Genomic DNA, 18,835 nt, shown 5'->3' on the forward strand with positions numbered 1-18,835 from the left:
TATCCAAAGTGCATTCATATTAAGATAGCTAGGTGAGACAACCACATATCACAGTCGAAGTACATTTTTCCCCAATACAGAGGGCTAAGCCAGTGCTAGTAGGAAAAGAGAAGTGCAATGTCTTATTTAAGATACTGTTTGAAGAGGTAGAGTTTCAGTTGTTTTCGGAAGATGGCCAGGGACTCTGCTGTCCTAGCTTTAGGGGAAGCTCATTCCACCATTAGACTCACAGTCCATCCTAAGTAGGTCCCACTGATGTCATCCTTCTTTATTAACGTCCACTGTTGCCAGAGCATCGAGGCAATGAGTCATTGGGGACATCAGTCTGAGGCCCAGTTCCATTTCTCTAGTCTCTCTCTGAGTCCTAATGTTAGCCTTGAGACAGTTGCTGTCCAACAGCTTCTAGGCCTTTAGTCCTGGGTGTTTCCTACGGTCCGTACCCAGGATCCATTCTCCCTACTGGGCATGGAGGCAGACGTGGCTGGCGCTGGAGCTGGGGCCGCCTGGAGGTCTGGGAGTGGGTATTGAGGCGGTGGTTGGCCCAGGGCCTTGGCTGAGGCTGGGGGTCAGAGTGGGAATACAGTAACTGAGGCTGAGACTGGGGGTCTGGGTAGTTGTGGGGGTGGTTGTGGAGGTGCTGTAGCTGAGACTGGGGGTCTGGGTAGTTGTGGGGGTGGGAGTGGGGTTGCTGTAGCTGAGACTGGGGGTCTGGGTGGTTGTGGGGGTGGGGGTGCAGTAGCTGAGACTGGGGGTCTGGGTGGTTGTGGGGGTGTAGTAGTTGAGACTGGGGGTCTGGGTGGGGGTGGAGTAGCTTAGGCTGATACTGGGGTTTTGGGTGGGGGTGCAGTAGTTGAGACTGGGGTTTCGGGTGGGGGTGGGGGTGTAGTAGTTGAGTCTGGGGGTCTGGGTGGGGGTGTAGTAGTTGAGTCTGGGGGTCTGGGTGGGGGTGCAGTAGTTGAGACTGGGGTTTTGGGTGGGGGTGCAGTAGTTGAGACTGGGGTTTTGGGTGGGGGTGCAGTAGTTGAGACTGGGGTTTTGGGTGGGGGTGGGGGTGCAGTAGTTGAGACTGGGGTTTTGGGTGGGGGTGCAGTAGTTGAGACTGGGGTTTCGGGTGGGGGTGGGGGTGTAGTAGTTGAGCCTGGGGGTCTGGGTGGGGGTGCAGTAGTTGAGTCTGGGGGTCTGGGTGGGGGTGCAGTAGTTGAGACTGGGGGTCTGGGTGGGGGTGCAGTAGTTGAGACGGGGGCGGGGGGGGGCGGTGGCGGGGTCTGGGTGGGGGTGCAGTAGTTGAGACTGGGGGTCTGGGTGGGGGTGCAGTAGTTGAGACTGGGGGTCTGGGTGGGGGTGCAGTAGTTTAGGCTGAGACTGGGGTTTCGGGTGGGGGAACTGGGGCTGAACAGGGAGGTGAGGAGCGTCAGAGAAGGGTTGGGTGTGGTTCTCAACCCGAGGAGAACTGATATGGAGATGGGTCTCCAAGAGGTGGCCAGCTGACGCCACCATGGCTGAAGAAGAGAAGGAGGAAGAGGAGGAGGAAGGGGATAAGTCTAGCGGTTGATCCGAGCATAGAGATAGGTAAGATTGTGGTTGTGGGTGTGTCTTTTGGTGTAGCTGTGGGTGTAGCTGTGAGTGTGGTTGTAGTTGTAGTTGTGGGTGTAGTTGTGACTGTGAGTGTAGTTGTGAGTGTAGTTGTGGTTGTAGTTGTGGGTGTAGTTGTGGCTGTGGGTGTAGTTGTGGTTGTAGTTGTGGGTGTCGTTGTAGGTATGGGTGTAGTTGTGGGTGTAGTTGTGGTTGTAGTTGTGGCTGTGGGTGTAGTTGTGGTTGTAGTTGTGGGTGTGGCTGTAGGTGTAGTTGTGGGTGTAGTTGTGGTTGTGGGTGTAGTTGTGGTTGTAGTTGTGGCTGTGGGTGTAGTTCTGGGTGTAGTTCTGGGTGTAGTGAGTGGTTCTGTTGAAGGGAGGGTGTGAGGAAGTCATGTGACAGTGTGCGTGTGGAGAACAGACCAATAGGAGGACGAGGAGGTGCGGGAACGTTAGGAGGGACGGGAGGAGACAGGAAGAGGTGTGGTGGCGGGGAGGAAGACATGGGGTGGTGGGGAGGAACAGGTGTGGTCGGGTGGAATTGGCACAGTGGAATCTGGATCACTCTGGGGGAAGACACAGAGAAAAGTCAGTACAACAACAGGTGTCTAATATTTTCAAATACTTGGGCTGCGCTTCATTTAGTTTGCTCCAATACAATGGAACCAATGGAACCAGTGGAACCAGTGGAACCAATAGAACCGGTTGCAGGTGCAACGTCCAAGACAAATCAGGCAAATGCTTAAAAGCTTTTGACAAATGTATTTAACCCAAATCAAAATGGCTTGATAATAATTTGAGTCACAATGATAAGAAACAAAAGGGTCTGCCTCACTTCTGCTGCTGGAAGCCCTCCTCTGACAGTGGTGTGGTGGGGACACAGTGGGACAGGTCTCGCCCCCCCCAGGCAGGGGGGCTGGGTGCAGAGCCAGAGGCTGGGGGGGACCACCCGTGCAGGATCCCGGGGCTCTTCATCTTGTTCAGTCCCAGCAGGCCCTTGGCACTGGCCTCCCTCCTCAACTGCTGGCGGAACACCCTCAGACCTGAAACAGAGGTCAAAGATCATGACATCATAAACCTTTATGAAAGCCGACAAGAATAGATCTAGAACTAAATTGTTACAAACGGTAACGGAATGATGTTTATTTTAGAGAGCAGTTTGTGTGTGCAGACCGACGGGTATCTTAATATCTTGTGGAGTTCCTCAAGGATCCATTCTAGGACCTTTGTCATTTCTGATCTACATCAAAGATGATTAAAACACAAGAGATGTCTCCAATGTGTAAGACAGGAGCCAATTACAGTATACATAAGAAGGTTTTCTTTTTTCCATCCGTCATACTTGATCTGTGCTTTAATTTTGAAGTGGTCGTCCATACCTTGTGTTAGAGTGCCGGTGTCCATGTCGGAGGCTCGGCGGCCCTCCTGGAAGCTAGGTATGGGGAGGCTGTCCTGGGGAGGGGGCTGCAGGGTGGATGACAGTGCCTGGGCCAGATGTCCTGTAGTGACCAGTAACTGATAGGGGCCGTCAACAGTGCTGGGCACGGTAGAGGACAGGGCCAGGGGGGACTCTGTGGGGCTATAGGTCCCAGGGCCAACCACAGTAGTGTCAAGTAACATATAAGAGTCCTCAATAGGGCTGGACAGGCTGGGACTGGCAGAGAAGGATGAGGAGGAAGAGGAGAAACTATCTGAGGAAGCTTGGTCAGATGAGTTTACCACAACACCTGTAGATGAGGAGAGAGTAGGGAACTTTAGCCATGTAACTTTGTGACAATGTGAAAGTGGGCTATGTATAGTGGTGTGTATAATGGTGTGTATAGTGGTGTATATAATGGTGTGTATAGTGGTGTGTGTATAGTGGTGTGTATATAGTGGTGTGTGTATAGTGGTGTATATAGTGGTGTGTATAGTGGTGTATATAATGGTGTGTATAGTGGTGTGTTTATAGTGGTGTGTGTATAATGGTGTGCATAGTGGTGTATATAGTGGTGTGTATAGTGATGCATATAGTGGTGTGTATAGCGGTGTGTATAGTGGTATGTATAGTGGTGTGTGTAGTGGTGTGTGTATAGTGGTGTGTACAGTGGTGTGTACAGTGGTGTGTATAGTGGTGTGTGTATAGTGGTATGTGCATAGTGGTGTGTATATAGCGGTGTGTATATAGCGGTGTGTATAGTGGTGTGTACAGTGGTATGTGTATAGTGTGTGTATAGTGGTGTGTAAAGTGGTGTGTGTATAGTGGTATGTGTATAGTGGTGTATAGTCATGTGTGTATAGTGGTGGGTATAGTGGTGTGTGTATAGTGGTGTGTATATAGTGGTGTGTGTATTGTGGTGTATGCATAATGGGTTATACATAGCGGTGTGTGTATAGTGGTTTGTATAGGGGTGTGTATAGTGGTGTGTATAGTGGTGCGTGTATAGTGGGCTATGTATAGTGGTGTGTGCATAGTGGTGTGTATATAGTGGTGTGTATAGTGGTGTGCATAGTGGTGTGTCTATGGTGGTGTGTATAGTGGTGTATGTATAGTGGTGTGTCTATAGTGGTGCGTGTATAGTGGGCTATGTATAGTGGTGTGTGTATAGTGGTGTGTACAGTGGTGTGTATAGTGGTATGTGTATAGTGTGTGTATAGTGGTGTGTAAAGTGGTGTGTGTATAGTGGGCTATGTATAGTGGTGTGTGTATAGTGGGCTATGTATAGTGGTGTGCGTACAGTGGTGTGTGTATAGTGTGTGTGTATAGTGGTGTGTATAGTGGTGTATATAGTGGTGTTTATTGTGGTATGTATAGTGGTGTGTGTATAGTGGTGTGTGTATAGTGGTGTGTATAGTGGTGTATATAGTGGTGTTTATTGTGGTATGTATAGTGGTGTGTGTAGTGGTGTGTGTATAGTGGTGTGTATAGTGGCGGGTATAGTGGTGTGTCTATAGTGGTGTGTATAGTGGTGTATATAGTGGTGTGTATAGTGGTGTATGTATAGTGGTGTGTCTATAGTGGTGCGTGCATAGTGGGCTATGTATAGTGGGCTATGTTTTGTGGTGTGCGTACAGTGGTGTCTGTATAGTGGTGTGTATAGTGGTGTATATAGTGGTGTGCATAGTGGTGTATATAGTGGAGTGTGTATAGTGGTGTGTTCATAGTGGTGTGTATAGTGGTGCATATAGTGGTATGTATAGTGGTGTGTGTAGTGGTGTGTATAGTGGTGTGTATAGTGGTGGGTATAGTGGTGGGTATAGTGGTGTGTGTATAGTGGTGGGTATAGTGGTGTGTACAGTGGTGTGTGTATAGTGGTGTGTGTATAGTGTTGTGTATAGTGGTGTGTGTATAGTGGTGTGTATAGTGGAGTGTGTATAACGGTGAGTATAGTGGTGTGTATGTAGTGGTGTGTATAGTGGTGTGTGTATAGTGGTGTGTATAGTGGTGTTTGTATAGTGTTGTGTATAGTGGTGTGTACAGTGGAGTGTATAGTGGTGTGTGTATAGTGGTGTGTACAGTGGAGTGTGTAATTATTATTATTATTTTTTTTAATATGTATATATATACACACACACACACACACACAACACACACACACACACACACACACACACACACACACACACACACACACACACACACACACACACACACACACACACACACACACACAGCTCTGAAGTGACAACGATACTGAAGAGTCTGCTTAGGAGACAAATAGTCTCAACTGTTTGAATAATAAAAATAGAGTTTAAGTTACCTGTGATGAATGCTCTAAACAAAAACTGTAATTTCTATATGCAGGAAATCCTATTTTAATAATGGGCATGGTAAGAATTGACTACCAAAGTGCGAGTCATAATTCCCATGACACCTTCTAGCAAAATCTGAAAAGCGGTTCCTTAATTTATTCCATAGGATATTTTTAGATTAACTTAAAATAAGGTCTGTGTTTGGTTTAGGCTTACACCACCTTGCCAATTTCATAACTGTGTAGATATCCATAGGATATAACTCTGATCAATATAAGCGAAGATAATTTTTTTTGTAGAGTGGATTTATGAAAATATGTTGCCAAACGTTACCTAGTGAGATTTACACGGGTATCAAAACGCCGAGGCGGGTTAAGCACAAAACACAGACCTTATTTGAAGTAGATCAAGACATTCTCTATGGAAGACATGAACGGTAAAACAACGAAGGAACCCCTTTCAAGTTCAGCCGCAAGTTATTACAGGAATTATGACGCGTCAACTATTTCTCTCTAAACCATATACCTTTGACTATTACGAGCCTGCTGCTGCCTACCACCGCTCAGTCAGACTGCTCTATCAAATATCAAATCATAGACTTAACTATAATATAATAAACCTTAGGTCATTAATATGGTCAAATCCGGAAACTATCATCTCGAAAACATTATTCTTTCAGTGACATACGGAACCGTTCCGTATTTTATCTAACGGGTGGCATCCATAAGTCTAAATATTCCTGTTACATTGCACAACCTACAATGTTATTTCATAGTTCCGTAAAATTCGGGCAAATTAGTTCGCAACGAGCCAGATTCTGTATACCCTGATTCTGCGTGCAACGAACGCAAGAGAAGTGACACAATTTCACCTGGTTAATATTGCCTGCTAACCTGGATTTCTTTTAGCTAAATATGCAGGTTTAAAAATATATACTTCTGTGTATTGATTTTAAGAAAGGCATTGATGTTTATGGTTAGGTACAGTCGTGCAACGATTGTGCTTTTTTTTCCGCAAATGTGCTTTTGTTAAATCATCCCCCGTTTGGCGAAGTCGGCTGTCTTTGTTAGGAAGAAATAGTCTTCACAGTTCGCAACAAGCCAGGCGGCCCAAACTGCTGCATATACCCTAACTCTGTTTGCAAGAGAAGTGACACATTTTCCCTAGTTAAAATAAATTCATGTTAGCAGGTAATATTAACTAAATATGCAGGTTTAAAATATATATACTTGTGTATTGATTTTAAGAAAGACATTGATGTTTATGGTTAGGAACACGTCGGAGCAAAGACGGTCCTTTTTCGCGAATGCGCAGCACATCGATTATATGCAACGCAGGACAGGCTAGATAAACTAGTAATATCATCAACCATGTGTAGTTAACTAGTGATTATGATTGATTGATAGTTTTTTTATAAGATAAGTTTAATGCTAGCTAGCAACTTACCGTGGCAACGTAAAGCAGGTGGTTAGAGCGTTGGGCTAGTTAACGTAAGGTTGCATCCCTAAGCTGACAAGGTAAAAATCTGTCGTTCTGCCCCTGAACAAGGCAGTTAACCCACCGTTCCTAGGCCGTCATTGAAAATAAGAATGTGTCCTTTAACTGACTTGCCTAGTTAAATAAAGGTTTAAAAAAATAAAATAAAAACGGTTTTTTTTATTTAAAATCGGCAAATCGGTGGCCAAAAATACCGATTACCGATTGTTATGAAAACTTGAAATCGGCCCTAATTAATCGGCCATTCCGATTAATCGGTCGACCTCTAGTGTGTATAGTGGTGTGTGTATAGTGGTGTGTATAGTGGTGTGTACAGTGGAGTGTGTATAGTGGTGTGTACAGTGGTGTGTATAGTGTTGTGTACAGTGGTGTGTATAGTGGTGTGTGTATAGTGTTGTGTACAGTGGTGTGTATAGTGGTGTGTACAGTGGAGTGTGTATAGTGGTGTGTATATAGTGGTGTGTGTATAGTGGTGTGTATCTTGGTGTGTATATAGTGGTGTGTGTATAGTGTCTTCCCTGTGGCTCAGTTGGTAGAGCATGGTGTTTGCAATGCCAGCATGGTGTGTGCAACGCCAGGGTTGTGGGTTCGATTCCCACGGGAGGTCAGTACACATTTTTTTTTTTTATAAAAAAAAATAAATGCATGAAATGAAATGTATGCATTCACTACTGTAAGTCGCTCTGGATAAGAGCGTCTGCTAAATGACGTAAATGTAAATGTAGCGGTGTGTGTGTGTGAGAGTTTGTGTTTGTGTGTACTTCATGCAAATGTTTGTATCTAAATTAACATAGTTCAGATTTGTGTATGTGTGTGTCTCAGTACTCACAAGGTGGGCTGCACTGCTGGAGGCGGGCAGAGACCTCAGCCAGAGTGTGTCTGCAGGAGGGGTGTAAGGAGAGGGGTGCTGCCCCTCCCTCCTCTTGCAGCTCCTCTTCCTGTGGCTCCTCCCCCTGGTTTCCATGGTGATCCTCCTCACTAATGCAGGTCGGTAGCAGAGTGCCGTGGTCAGGGTTGGGGGTCACCTTTTCGGTGCTCGAGGGTTGTCTGAGTGAGCGGAGCTCTTTCACCTTCTCCAGCATGAGACGATAGATAGCAGAGAAGTGGTTGTAGCTGCTGCTCTGAAGAGACTGGAGAGAGGTAGAGAGAGAGAGGTAGAGAGAGGGGGGGAGGGAGAGAGCGAGGGAGAGAGAGAGGGGGGGAGGGAGAGAGCGAGGGAGAGAGAGAGAGGGGGGAGGGAGAGAGCGAGGGAGAGAGAGAGAGAGAGAAAGAGACAGAGAGAGACAGAGAGAGAGAGGTAGAGAGAGAGAGAGAGAGAGAGAGAGAGAGAGAGAGAGAGGGGGGGGGGGGGGGGGGGAGAGAGAGAGAGCTATTGAAATTACAAACAGTAGGAAATGTAGCTACACAGATATGGAGTAACACATAGGACTCATACTGGTTTCTTAGTATTTCTCCGACTCACCTCAATGGTCCTCTGCCGGTCGATGCCCAGGGTCTGCATGAGGCCAAGGACCGGCTTGCTGTAATTCTCGCCCAGACAGGGCTCTGCATCAGGGGCAGGGTTCGGCTGGGGCATCTCTGGAGGGGCTGCCGTGGCCGGGGGATCCGACTTCATCCAGCGGTGCTTCTTGATCCGGGCCACCGTGATCCGTTTGGCTGGTTCAATTACCAACATCCTCCTCACCAGGTTCTCACAGTCTGATGGTATGGAGGGAGATAAGGGACAAAATGAAGAGGGTTTCAGAACCGGCTGAGGTCACCGCTGTAGTTTGATTGGTTTTAGTGTTCTATGATCTAAAGAAAAGACGATAGTTTTGTTGGTGGTGACTACAGCAGTGTTTGGTTGATGTAATACAACATGGATTTATAAGATCTACAATCATATCTAACGTTGTCTGTGAATGGGTCCGAAATGGCACCCTATTATCAAGGGCTGGGAATTGCCAGGGACCTCACAATGCAATATTATCACCATACGATATGTATTGACAATTGATGTTCCAAACATACTGCTCACTATATGTCTGCTGCAGAGAGACTAGCGAGTTTTGATCAGTCATGGAAATAAAAGTGCGGAAAACATGTTGGCTCACTATTTAAAAAGAAGATGGAGAACAAGCTATAGGATGAAGAATACCAGAGTTATGGCACAGGTACAGTCAACTAGCACTAGCTAACGCTACCTAGCAACAACAACCAAAATATATACAGTACAAAAGGTTGGACACACCTATTCATTCAAGGGTTTTTCATTATTTTTACTATTTTCTACATTGTAGAATAATAGTGAAGACATCAAAACTATGAAATAACACATGGACTTGATATTTTACCAAATAGGGCTATCTTCTGTATACCACCCCTACCTTGTCACAACACAACTGATTGGCTCAAATGCATTAAGGAAAGACATTTCACAAATGAACTTTTAACTAGGCACACCTGTTAAAAGTCCAGCTGGTTGAGAGAATGCCAGGAGTGTGCAAAGCTGTCATCAAGGCAAAGGGTGGCTACTTTTAAGAATCTAAAATATATTTTGATTTGGTTAACACTTTTTTGGTTACTACATGATTCCATATGTGTTATTTCATAGTTGTGATATCTTCACTATTATTCTACAGTGTAGAACATAGTCAAAGAATAAAGAAAAACCCTTGAATAAGTGGATGTGTCCAAACCTTTGACTGGTACTGTAAATATATATATATTTATCGATACTTAGAGTAGCACACAAAATAGGTAATAGGGTGTGGTTTCAGCCTTGTGCTGTGAGTATCTGTCATGTGACCACTCCTGCAGGACCGTACCTTGGGACATGTAGAAGGGGATTCTGAAGCGGCCCTCCCGGACCCTCTGTCTGAGCGCGGGGAGTGAGGGGCCGTCAAAGGGCAGGACGCCACACACCAACACGTACAGCACCACGCCCAGACTCTGAACACCAAAGGGGGTGAGCGAGATGAGGACCACAGTCCTGCCACTTCCTACTGCTATTAGTACTATTGTCACTACCAGATAAAGATATAGAATTCCTGATGAATCCTCTCTACACCACAATAACTACCTATAAGGTTATTACAGTACAAGAGGGATTCTGAGATCTGAAAACATACAACCTTCATCTGCACTTTCATTCCCATGACATTATAGAGAAATAATCAACCCAAAGCAAGAGAATAGGAGGGAAACCATCCCTTCCTGGTCCCTTACCCAGATGTCTAGAGGAGGCCCCTCGTACTCAATCCCCTCAAACACCTCTGGAGCGGCGTAGGGAGGGGACCCACACCAGGTGGACAGAAATTGTCCTTCACTGAAGAAGTTCCCAAAACCAAAGTCTACAGGGAGGGAGAGGAAAAAGTCCATTAATATCAGATCAGTCCATTAATATATCCCCTAAAGCCAGGGCTGTTCAATTCCGGTCCTGGAAAGCCAAAATACTTCTGTTTTTCATCCTCTCCTTCTAATCAGGGACTGATTCAGACCCGGGACACCAGGTGAGTGCAATTAACTACCAGGTAGAAACAAAAAACAGAGATGTTTAGGCCCACTAGGACCGGAATTGAAAAGCCCTGCCTAAAGCCCTTGTGAATCCTCTGGAACATTCTCAATCATATCATAGGACACATATGCACATGACAAGGGACACCATAGCAACCATACTGTAGGTGAATAATTGTTTACATTTTTTAAACCACCACCTTTAATAGAATCTAAAAAAATATTATATAATATACAGTGCATTCGGAAAGTATTCAGACCCCTTGACTTTATCTACATTTTGTTACGTTACAGCCTTATTCAAAAATTGATCAAATATTTTTTTCCCCTCATCAATCTACACACAATACCCCATAATGACAAAGTGAAAACATGTTTTTAGAAATTTTTGCAAATTTATTACAAATAAAAACAGATATACCTTATTTACATTTTGGATTGATGAGGGAAAAAAACGATTTTATTAATTTTAGAATAAGGCTATAAAGTAACAAAATGTGGAAAAAGTATTTGGGTCTGAATACTTTCCGAATGCACTGTAGCTTAATTACTATCTAAAGCAATTCTATTTGGCCTGTTTTTTAAACATCCATCTTTCTGTGATTCAAGGTTGATTGATTTCCGAAACTCTCCTTTCTGCCTGTACCTGCTACTTTGATGTCCATGTTGGAGTCCAGCAGAAGGTTCTCAGCCTTCAGGTCTCTGTGGACGATGTGGTTGCTGTGGCAGTAGTCCACCGCTGACAGGATCTGACAGAACTTCCTGCGAGCCTCACTCTCACTCAGCCGCCCCAACGACAACAGGTAGTCTACAGAAAGAGGGTGGGATGTAGGGAGAGGGGATAGAGGGTGGGTGGATGGGAGAGGAGGGGATAGAGGGTGGGATGTAGGGAGAGGGGATAGAGGGTGGGATGTAGGGAGAGGAGGGGTTAGAGGTTGGAAGGATGGGAGAGGAAGGGATAGAGGGTGGAAGGATGGGAGAGGAGGGGATAGAGGGTGGAAGGATGGGAGAGTAGGGGATAGAGGGTGGAAGGATGGGAGAGGAAGGGATAGAGGGTGGAAGGATGGGAGAGGAGGGGATAGAGGGTGGAAGGATGGGAGAGGAAGGGATAGAGGGTGGAAGGATGGGAGAGTAGGGGATAGAGGGTGGAAGGATGGGAGAGGAGGGGATAGAGGGTGGAAGGATGGGAGAGTAGGGGATAGAGGGTGGAAGGATGGGAGAGTAGGGGATAGAGGGTGGAAGGATGGGAGAGTAGGGGATAGAGGGTGGGATATAGGGAGAGGAGGGGATAGAGGGTGGAAGGATGGGAGAGGAGGGGATAGAGGGTGGGATGTAGGGAGAGGGGATAGAGGGGGGATGGGAGAGGAGGGGATAGAGGGTGGGATATAGGGAGAGGAGGGGATAGAGGGTGGGATATAGGGAGAGGAGGGGATAGAGGGTGGGATGTAGTGAGAGGAGGGGATAGAGGGTGGGATGTAGGGAGAGGGGATAGAGGGGGGATGTAGGGAGAGGGGATAGAGGGTGGGATGTAGGGAGAGGAGGGGATAGAGGGTGGGATATAGGGAGAGGAGGGGATAGAGGGTGGGATGTAGGGAGAGGAGGGGATAGAGGGTGGGATATAGGGAGAGGAGGGGATAGAGGGTGGGATGTAGGGAGAGGAGGGGATAGAGGGTGGAAGGATGGGAGAGGAGGGGATAGAGGGTGCGATGTAGGGAGAGGAGTGGATAGAGGGTGGGATATAGGGAGAGGAGGGGATAGAGGGTGGGAGGATGGGAGAGGAGGGGATAGAGGGTGGGATATAGGGAGAGGAGGGGATAGAGGGTGGGAGGATGGGAGAGGAGGGGATAGAGGGTGGGATGTAGGGAGAGGAGGGGATAGAGGGTGGGAGGATGGGAGAGGAGGGGATAGAGGGTGGGATGTAGGGAGAGGAGGGGATAGAGGGTGGGAGGATGGGAGAGGAGGGGATAGAGGGTGGGAGGATGGGAGAGGAGGGGATAGAGGGTGGGATGTAGGGAGAGGAGGGGATAGAGGGTGGGAGGATGGGAGAGGAGGGGATAGAGGGTGGGATGTAGGGAGAGGAGGGGATAGAGGGTGGGAGGATGGGAGGATGGGAGAGGAGGGGATAGAGGGTGGGATGTAGGGAGAGGAGGGGATAGAGGGTGGGAGGATGGGAGAGGAGGGGATAGAGGGTGAATAATGAGGAATGTAATTGATTGGTTGGTTCAGATTGTTTGATTGAATCATTGTAAATAATTTGTGATCAAGTACACATGTGCACACACACAAACACACTGTTCTAAGAGATTGCACCAAGCATCATGGACACCTCTAGAGCGATACCCTCCCACTTACCAAACATCTCTCCGTTCCTGGCATACTCCATCACCATGTACAACATGTCCTTAGTTTCCATGACCTGCAAGACACAAGAGAGGCACACTCACTGATAAATACAACTTAAATATACATTTCCCATGTCATTATTACGTGTAAGCCTGTGGAAGAGTGTGCCCAAAGTGTAATGTGAGAATATGACAGCAGGAACCATATTGGAATCCTTAAAAACCATTACAAAAACAAGTAAAAGATTCTCTGTTTTAAGAAATATTTGCTTTGAGACCATATTGGAAGTAGGGGAGGGTTGACGGGGTCGTCATTTTCCATTCTGAAAATCCCCATGTGACTCATAGAGCTGGGGGTGGCTGGGCTGAGGGCTGGGAAACATACACTTAACCCCTATTACAAGATAAACAACCTGACCTTTCAAAATCCTCCATGTAGAGAATGAGAGAGAGGGGTCAGAGAGAGAGAGAGCGTAGTTTCACAACTCTATCCTCTACCTGATAGAGCTTGATAATGTGAGGATGGTTGAGAAGCTACCTGATAGAGCTTGATAATGTGAGGATGGTTGAGGAGCTTCCTGATAGAGCCTGATAATGTGCAGATGGTTGAGAAGCTTCCTGATAGAGCCTGATAATGTGAAGATGGTTGAGAAGCTACCTGATAGAGCTTGATAATGTGAAGATGGTTGAGAAGCTACCTGATAGAGTTCGATAATGTGCAGATGGTTGAGAAGCTACCTGATAGAGCCTGATAATGTGAGGATGGTTGAGGAGCTTCCTGATAGAGCCTGATAATGTGAAGATGGTTGAGAAGCTACCTGATAGAGCTTGATAATGTGAAGATGGTTGAGAAGCTACCTGATAGAGCTTGATAATGTGCAGATGGTTGAGAAGCTACCTGATAGAGCTTGATAATGTGCGGATGGTTGAGAAGCTACCTGATAGAGCTTGATAATGTGCGGATGGTTGAGAAGCTACCTGATAGAGCTTGATAATGTGCGGATGGTTGAGAAGCTTCATCACCTCGACCTCTCTGTAGATCTTCTTCAGGTCAGAGGGCTCCAGTCTCTTCTTATCAATGATTTTAATGGCCACCTGTGTGTACAGAAAGCAGATAGTTAATTTCAAAATGGCACCCTAACCCCTATATAGTGCACTACTTTTGACCAAAGCCCTGGACCCTGTTCAAAAGTAGTGCACTGTGAATATACAGGGAATAGTGTGCCACTTCGGACGCTGCCAAGGTCCCATTCCAGCCTGGTCACATATACTAGACGTAACATAGTAAACGTAAATCCGTGGACACTCAAATTAGTGTTAAAGTTGCGACAGTTCGTTTCTGGTATCAGAACAAAATAGTCAGCACATAGTAACTTCTGATTTAGCTGTACTTTAATTAATGCAAACACGTGTGTGGTAAATGGGTGGTTCGTATATACAGTCTCTCTGTGACACCTAGCAGGGCAGACAGAAGAAGAGAGCGTCACATTCCATTGTTCTCTCTTTTATACTCTGACAGAGATAGTTCCCGCTCAATGCTGGCCTGTCAGAGGGAGGAGAAGCGTGGTTTAAACTTGCTCCTCCTATCGTCGGCGTGCAGGCTGGTCCCACTTCCTGTTGTTGGTTGTAGTTCTTCTTGTCTTCAACAGTTGATTTACCCGTAGTTTATGTACTTAGCATAGCTTCCCCAGTATATTATATAAGTTATGCATACAAATAGCCAGTTCAACCCTAACATTAGTATGATATGATACTTTGGGATTTTGTCAAAGAGGCCCTTTATCCACTTCCCCAGAGTCAGATGAACTTGTCAATTCCATTTGTATGTCTCTGTGTCCAGTATGAAGTAAGTAAGAGGTTGTTTTGAGAGCCAACGCTAACTAGCATTAACACAATGACTGGAAGTCTATGGGTATTTGCTGCTAGAAGAAACCATAGACTTTCAGTCATTGTGCGAACGCTAGCACTAGTTAGCAGCTTCCTTCAAACTGCACGCAGAGACATAAAAATGGTATCCACGAGTTCATCTGACTCTAGGTAAGTAGATATCCAGAAGTGTCCATTTAACACTTTAACCTGACTCCTAGCCTTAACCCCGACCCCTAGCCTAGCTAACGTTAGCCACCTAGCTAATGTTAGCTACAACAAATTGGGATTCATAATATTTCATACATTTAGCAAATTCGTAACATATCATACAAATTGTAATTCCTAACATATCATACGACATGGATGATGGACATCCACAAATTAATACGAAAAGTAACATATCACACTGTCTCGGATTTATGTACAGAATAATATGAAATGCTCTGAAACCATGTTTCCCATTCTGTTACTTGTTTGCTCAGCAGCAGCTGGCTGTAAGTCCTAACAGTATGAAATCCCTCTATGTTAACAAACTGTATAAGGACCAAAAATGAATATAGAGGTGGAGTTGAATATTGGAGATTTTATGGTGTAGGGAAGAAATGTTTCATATGCATTATGCATGCGTAATTACGCACCTGGGTTTTTGTGACTTTGTGACAAGCCAGTTTAACTACAGCGAAGTTTCCCTTCCCCAGCGTCCTGATGATCTCGTAGAAACCGACCTGAACCGGCCCCCCGGGGCATGGCTGGCTCAGGGGAGAGCCATCTGATAAAACCACCATGGTGCAGAGGAACCCAGTGACTGGATAAACCTATTGTCCATTTCCCAGGATTAGAGTACCGTTATTAGGCCACTCCCGTAAACACAATTGAGAGACCATATTTTGTCAATATATAGGCTGCATATAATAGGAAAGAAAAAATATACAATTGTGATATTAAATCTACTAGGCCTAGGCTATACATCTCAACACCTATCAGAAGTGTAATTCCATTTAACTATTTCTGAGAGGAAAGACTATAGCCTACGTAACAGTGTAAGAGTTGAACAAACAGATATCATTTAGCCAACAAGTGTCATTGAAATAAAAACAGACCATAGCCTATTATTCATTTGCAACACAAAATCATGTAATTTACCTTCAGAGAAAATCTACAGTTCAATACATCCACCTATGTTGTTGGAATCCTCCGCCGTTCTAGAACAGCACCCAGGCTACTTTCCTAAGAACTGCGCACAGACGATTTGTTCCTCATATTTTGTTAACAGGGGATAAATCTGGTATGCAATAATCCACACAACCTCTGTAACTCAAACTCGGCTGGAAATCTTCTCCTGCCATAATAAACTAAAACACACTTAATTAACGTCAAGCTTGCGTCAGAGTTGCCGAGCAACTGTCCCGCGCGCTTCTCGTGGAGCGGAAAGGTAGCTTGGAGCTGGACAAGGTGACGCCAAAGTGATCTTCACGAGGTTTGCACAATGAATAGGCTGTAGCAGCCGCTCAGCGTACAGTAACGCTAAACAATAACACTGAGCAGTAAAATCTCTCTTTTGAATTAGACCAACACTTCTAGTAGACTGGAGGATCACTAGTCTCCTCCCTATAAGCAGTTTAACGGACAGGCATAAAGTTAAGTGGGTCATGATGACCAATGTGGTGATGACTCATGAGCTAAGGCTAACATTGTTCAACTCAATTTGCGACACTCAGCAGCATGATATTTTGTTGGATTCTAGCCACCATTTAGTTGCTGTCAATGTTGCATTGAGCTTGTATGATGCAACATACTTTGTATTGTCCATTTGCATTGGAATTCTACTGTATATATGACACAAAGGAAATACACAAATTCAATACACTGTAATACAATATAATGGAATACAATACAAAGTAAACACACATTCACACACAGTACCCTGTGACATGTATAGCCTACTGTCTGGCCATGTAGTGTAAATTGTGTCCTATGTCCCACTATTCAATAGGATGATGGCTGTTAGGATGAAGCTTGCCCTGCTTCTGTTGTTACGGAACCCACGGACCTTGTAACTTTGTAGTTGTTTTGTTGTTACGGAACCCACGGACCTTGTAACTTTGTAGTTGTTTTGTTGTTACGGAACCCACGGGACCTTGTAACTTTGTAGTTGTTTTGTTGTTACTGAACCCACGGGACCTTGTAACTTTGTAGTTGTTTTGTTGTTACGGAACCCACGGGACCTTGTAACTTTGTAGTTGTTTTGTTGTTACTGAAGCCACGGACCTTGTAACTTTGTAGTTGTTTTGTTGTTACGGAACCCACGGGACCTTGTAACTTTGTAGTTGTTTTGTTGTTACGGAACCCACGGGACCTTGTAACTTTGTAGTTGTTTTGTTGTTACGGAACCCACGGGACCTTGTAACTTTGTAGTTGTTTTGTTGTTACGGAACCCACGGGACCTTGTAACTTTGTAGTTGTTTTGTTGTTACTGAACCCACGGGACCTTGTAACTTTGTAGTTGTTTTGTTGTTACGGAACCCACGGACCTTGTAACTTTGTAGTTGTTTTGTTGTTACTGAACCCACGGGACCTTGTAACTTTGTAGTTGTTTTGTTGTTACGGAACCCACGGTACCTTGTAACTTTGTAGTTGTTTTGTTGTTACTGAACCCACGGGACCTTGTAACTTTGTAGTTGTTTTGTTGTTACGGAACCCACGGGACCTTGTAACTTTGTAGTTGTTTTGTTGTTACGGAACCCACGGGACCTTGTAACTTTGTAGTTGTTTTGTTGTTACGGAACCCACGGGACCTTGTAACTTTGTAGTTGTTTTGTTGTTCGGAAGCAGGACCTTGTAACGGGTTGGACGGACCCCGGGACCTTGTAACTTTGTAGTTGTTTTGTTGTTACGGAACCCACGGGACCTTGTAACTTTGTAGTTGTTTTGTTGTTACGGAACCCACGGGACCTTGTAACTTTGTAGTTGTTTTGTTGTTACGGAACCCACGGGACCTTGTAACCTTCTTCACAAAACACTAAGGATAGTCGGCACAGAGTAAAATTTCAATGTTTCTTGTCTCCTTTCCTTTCCTCAAAATACAGGAAATCGATCAGGAAGCAGGCTCCCAGCAGCACAGCCTTCATCTTCACATCCAGGTCCATTGGGAACACGATTCCAAAATGATCTGCGTCCGTGTAGGCTTCGCGCAGGAAGCCGGACCACTGCTTACTGATATGCCCTATCAACATTGAGTCATCCAGAGTCTTCACCTCAAATGTGACGTCTCTGCAACAACTACAGAAAAACAGCGGCCCTTTGATCCTCAGCTGAGGCTGTCTCCTCTCGTTCAGCACAGTGAGTTTGGGGAGGAACGGGTGACACTCCTGCACCACATACCCTATTGGAATACCGGGGGGACTCTGCACCTCCAGGTCTTGCAGGCAGCAGGGGAAGCAGCAGTAGCTGCACGCAAGAGGGCGCATCAGGGTCAACACCTCCTGCCCCAGGTTGTCCTGGATGTGAAAGGTGAAAGGTCGGCTGGGGCCAAAGCACTGTAGGGTGCAACAGTTGTTCTCCTCTTCCGCCAGAAACACTTGTTGCCCGATACTGTTCTTCACATTGTAGGAATTTCTAACCTCCCAACCCAGCAGTTCGGCCAGATGAAAAGTCTGATGGACGAGAAGCTGGTCGACATGAATCAGGTATTCCAGTCCTGGGGGGCAGCCGGTGGGTCGGAGATCAGGCGGAGGGGCAGGCATCATCGCAGGGACCGGAGGGGTAACGTAGCCTGGGGGTACTGGCGGGATTCTGGGGTTCATGGGCGCGGGGTAGACAGCATTAGGGTGTCCGAAAGGGGCAGGCATCATCGGGGGAGCGGAAGGGGTCACGTATCCAGGGGGTGGGAATCCAGGGTTTGTGGGAGCTGGGTAGACAACATTGAGTGGTTCAAGAGAGGCAGGCATCATCATATGAACCGGTGGGGCTGAAGGTGTCAGGTAGCTTGGGGGTGGTGGCACCAAGGTGGGCGCTGGGAACACAGCATTGTGACCAGGCGGCACCTCTTCGGAGTAAGCTGGGGCCGAGGGTAACCGTCCTGAGTTGGTGTCGCCATGTCCTTTGGAGGCCATTGAAACGATGCACTTCCACGTTCTACAAGATCAAACAAGACACCAAAAATGTTCTTCCTTATTTTTTAACTACAAAACCAAGTTACACCTTTATAGCTTCACATGCTCTGACACATACCTTTTCTACAAGTTAGCAAGGTATTGGAAACACATCTCTTCTGAGTGTAAGCAAGTTCCTGTTGGTTCTTGAGAGGATTTGCAAATGACTATTATTAGC

The 18,835-nt window shown here is 45.9% G+C and overlaps 1 protein-coding gene and 1 pseudogene across 1 annotated transcript; both read right to left on the reverse strand.

The window, feature by feature from the left end:
- Window positions 1-456: 456 nt before the first annotated feature.
- On the reverse strand, window positions 457-15,597 carry LOC106574764 (serine/threonine-protein kinase SIK2). The gene is made up of 11 exons (XM_082962430.1): window positions 15,145-15,597; window positions 13,616-13,732; window positions 12,648-12,711; window positions 10,942-11,103; window positions 10,008-10,132; window positions 9,608-9,731; window positions 8,263-8,498; window positions 7,630-7,930; window positions 2,951-3,298; window positions 2,407-2,614; window positions 457-2,137 (listed from the first exon to the last, which is right to left on the reverse strand). The coding sequence occupies exons 1-11, from the start codon at window positions 15,289-15,291 to the stop codon at window positions 457-459; spliced, it is 3,513 nt and encodes a 1,170-aa protein (XP_082818556.1). The 5' UTR covers window positions 15,292-15,597.
- Window positions 15,598-17,475: 1,878 nt separating this feature from the next.
- LOC106574766 (phospholipid scramblase 2 pseudogene) lies at window positions 17,476-18,764 on the reverse strand (annotated as a pseudogene).
- Window positions 18,765-18,835: the final 71 nt, after the last annotated feature.

This window comes from Salmo salar, chromosome 16 (assembly GCF_965601325.2).
Source record: "Salmo salar chromosome 16, fSalSal1, whole genome shotgun sequence".
Taxonomy (NCBI): domain Eukaryota; kingdom Metazoa; phylum Chordata; class Actinopteri; order Salmoniformes; family Salmonidae; genus Salmo; species Salmo salar.

What these genes read in the sequence shown, in the direction of transcription:
- LOC106574764 (XM_082962430.1), bottom strand. Translation starts at nt 15,291, where the DNA reads ATGGTGGTTTTATCAGATGGCTCTCCCCTGAGCCAGCCATGCCCCGGG. An exon ending in ACATTATCAAGCTCTATCAG is followed by an intron (nt 12,712 to 13,615) that starts GTAGCTTCTCAA and finishes TGTGTCTTGCAG; the next exon opens with GTCATGGAAACTAAGGACAT. An exon ending in CATGGACATCAAAGTAGCAG is followed by an intron (nt 10,133 to 10,941) that starts GTACAGGCAGAA and finishes CCCTCCCTGTAG; the next exon opens with ACTTTGGTTTTGGGAACTTC.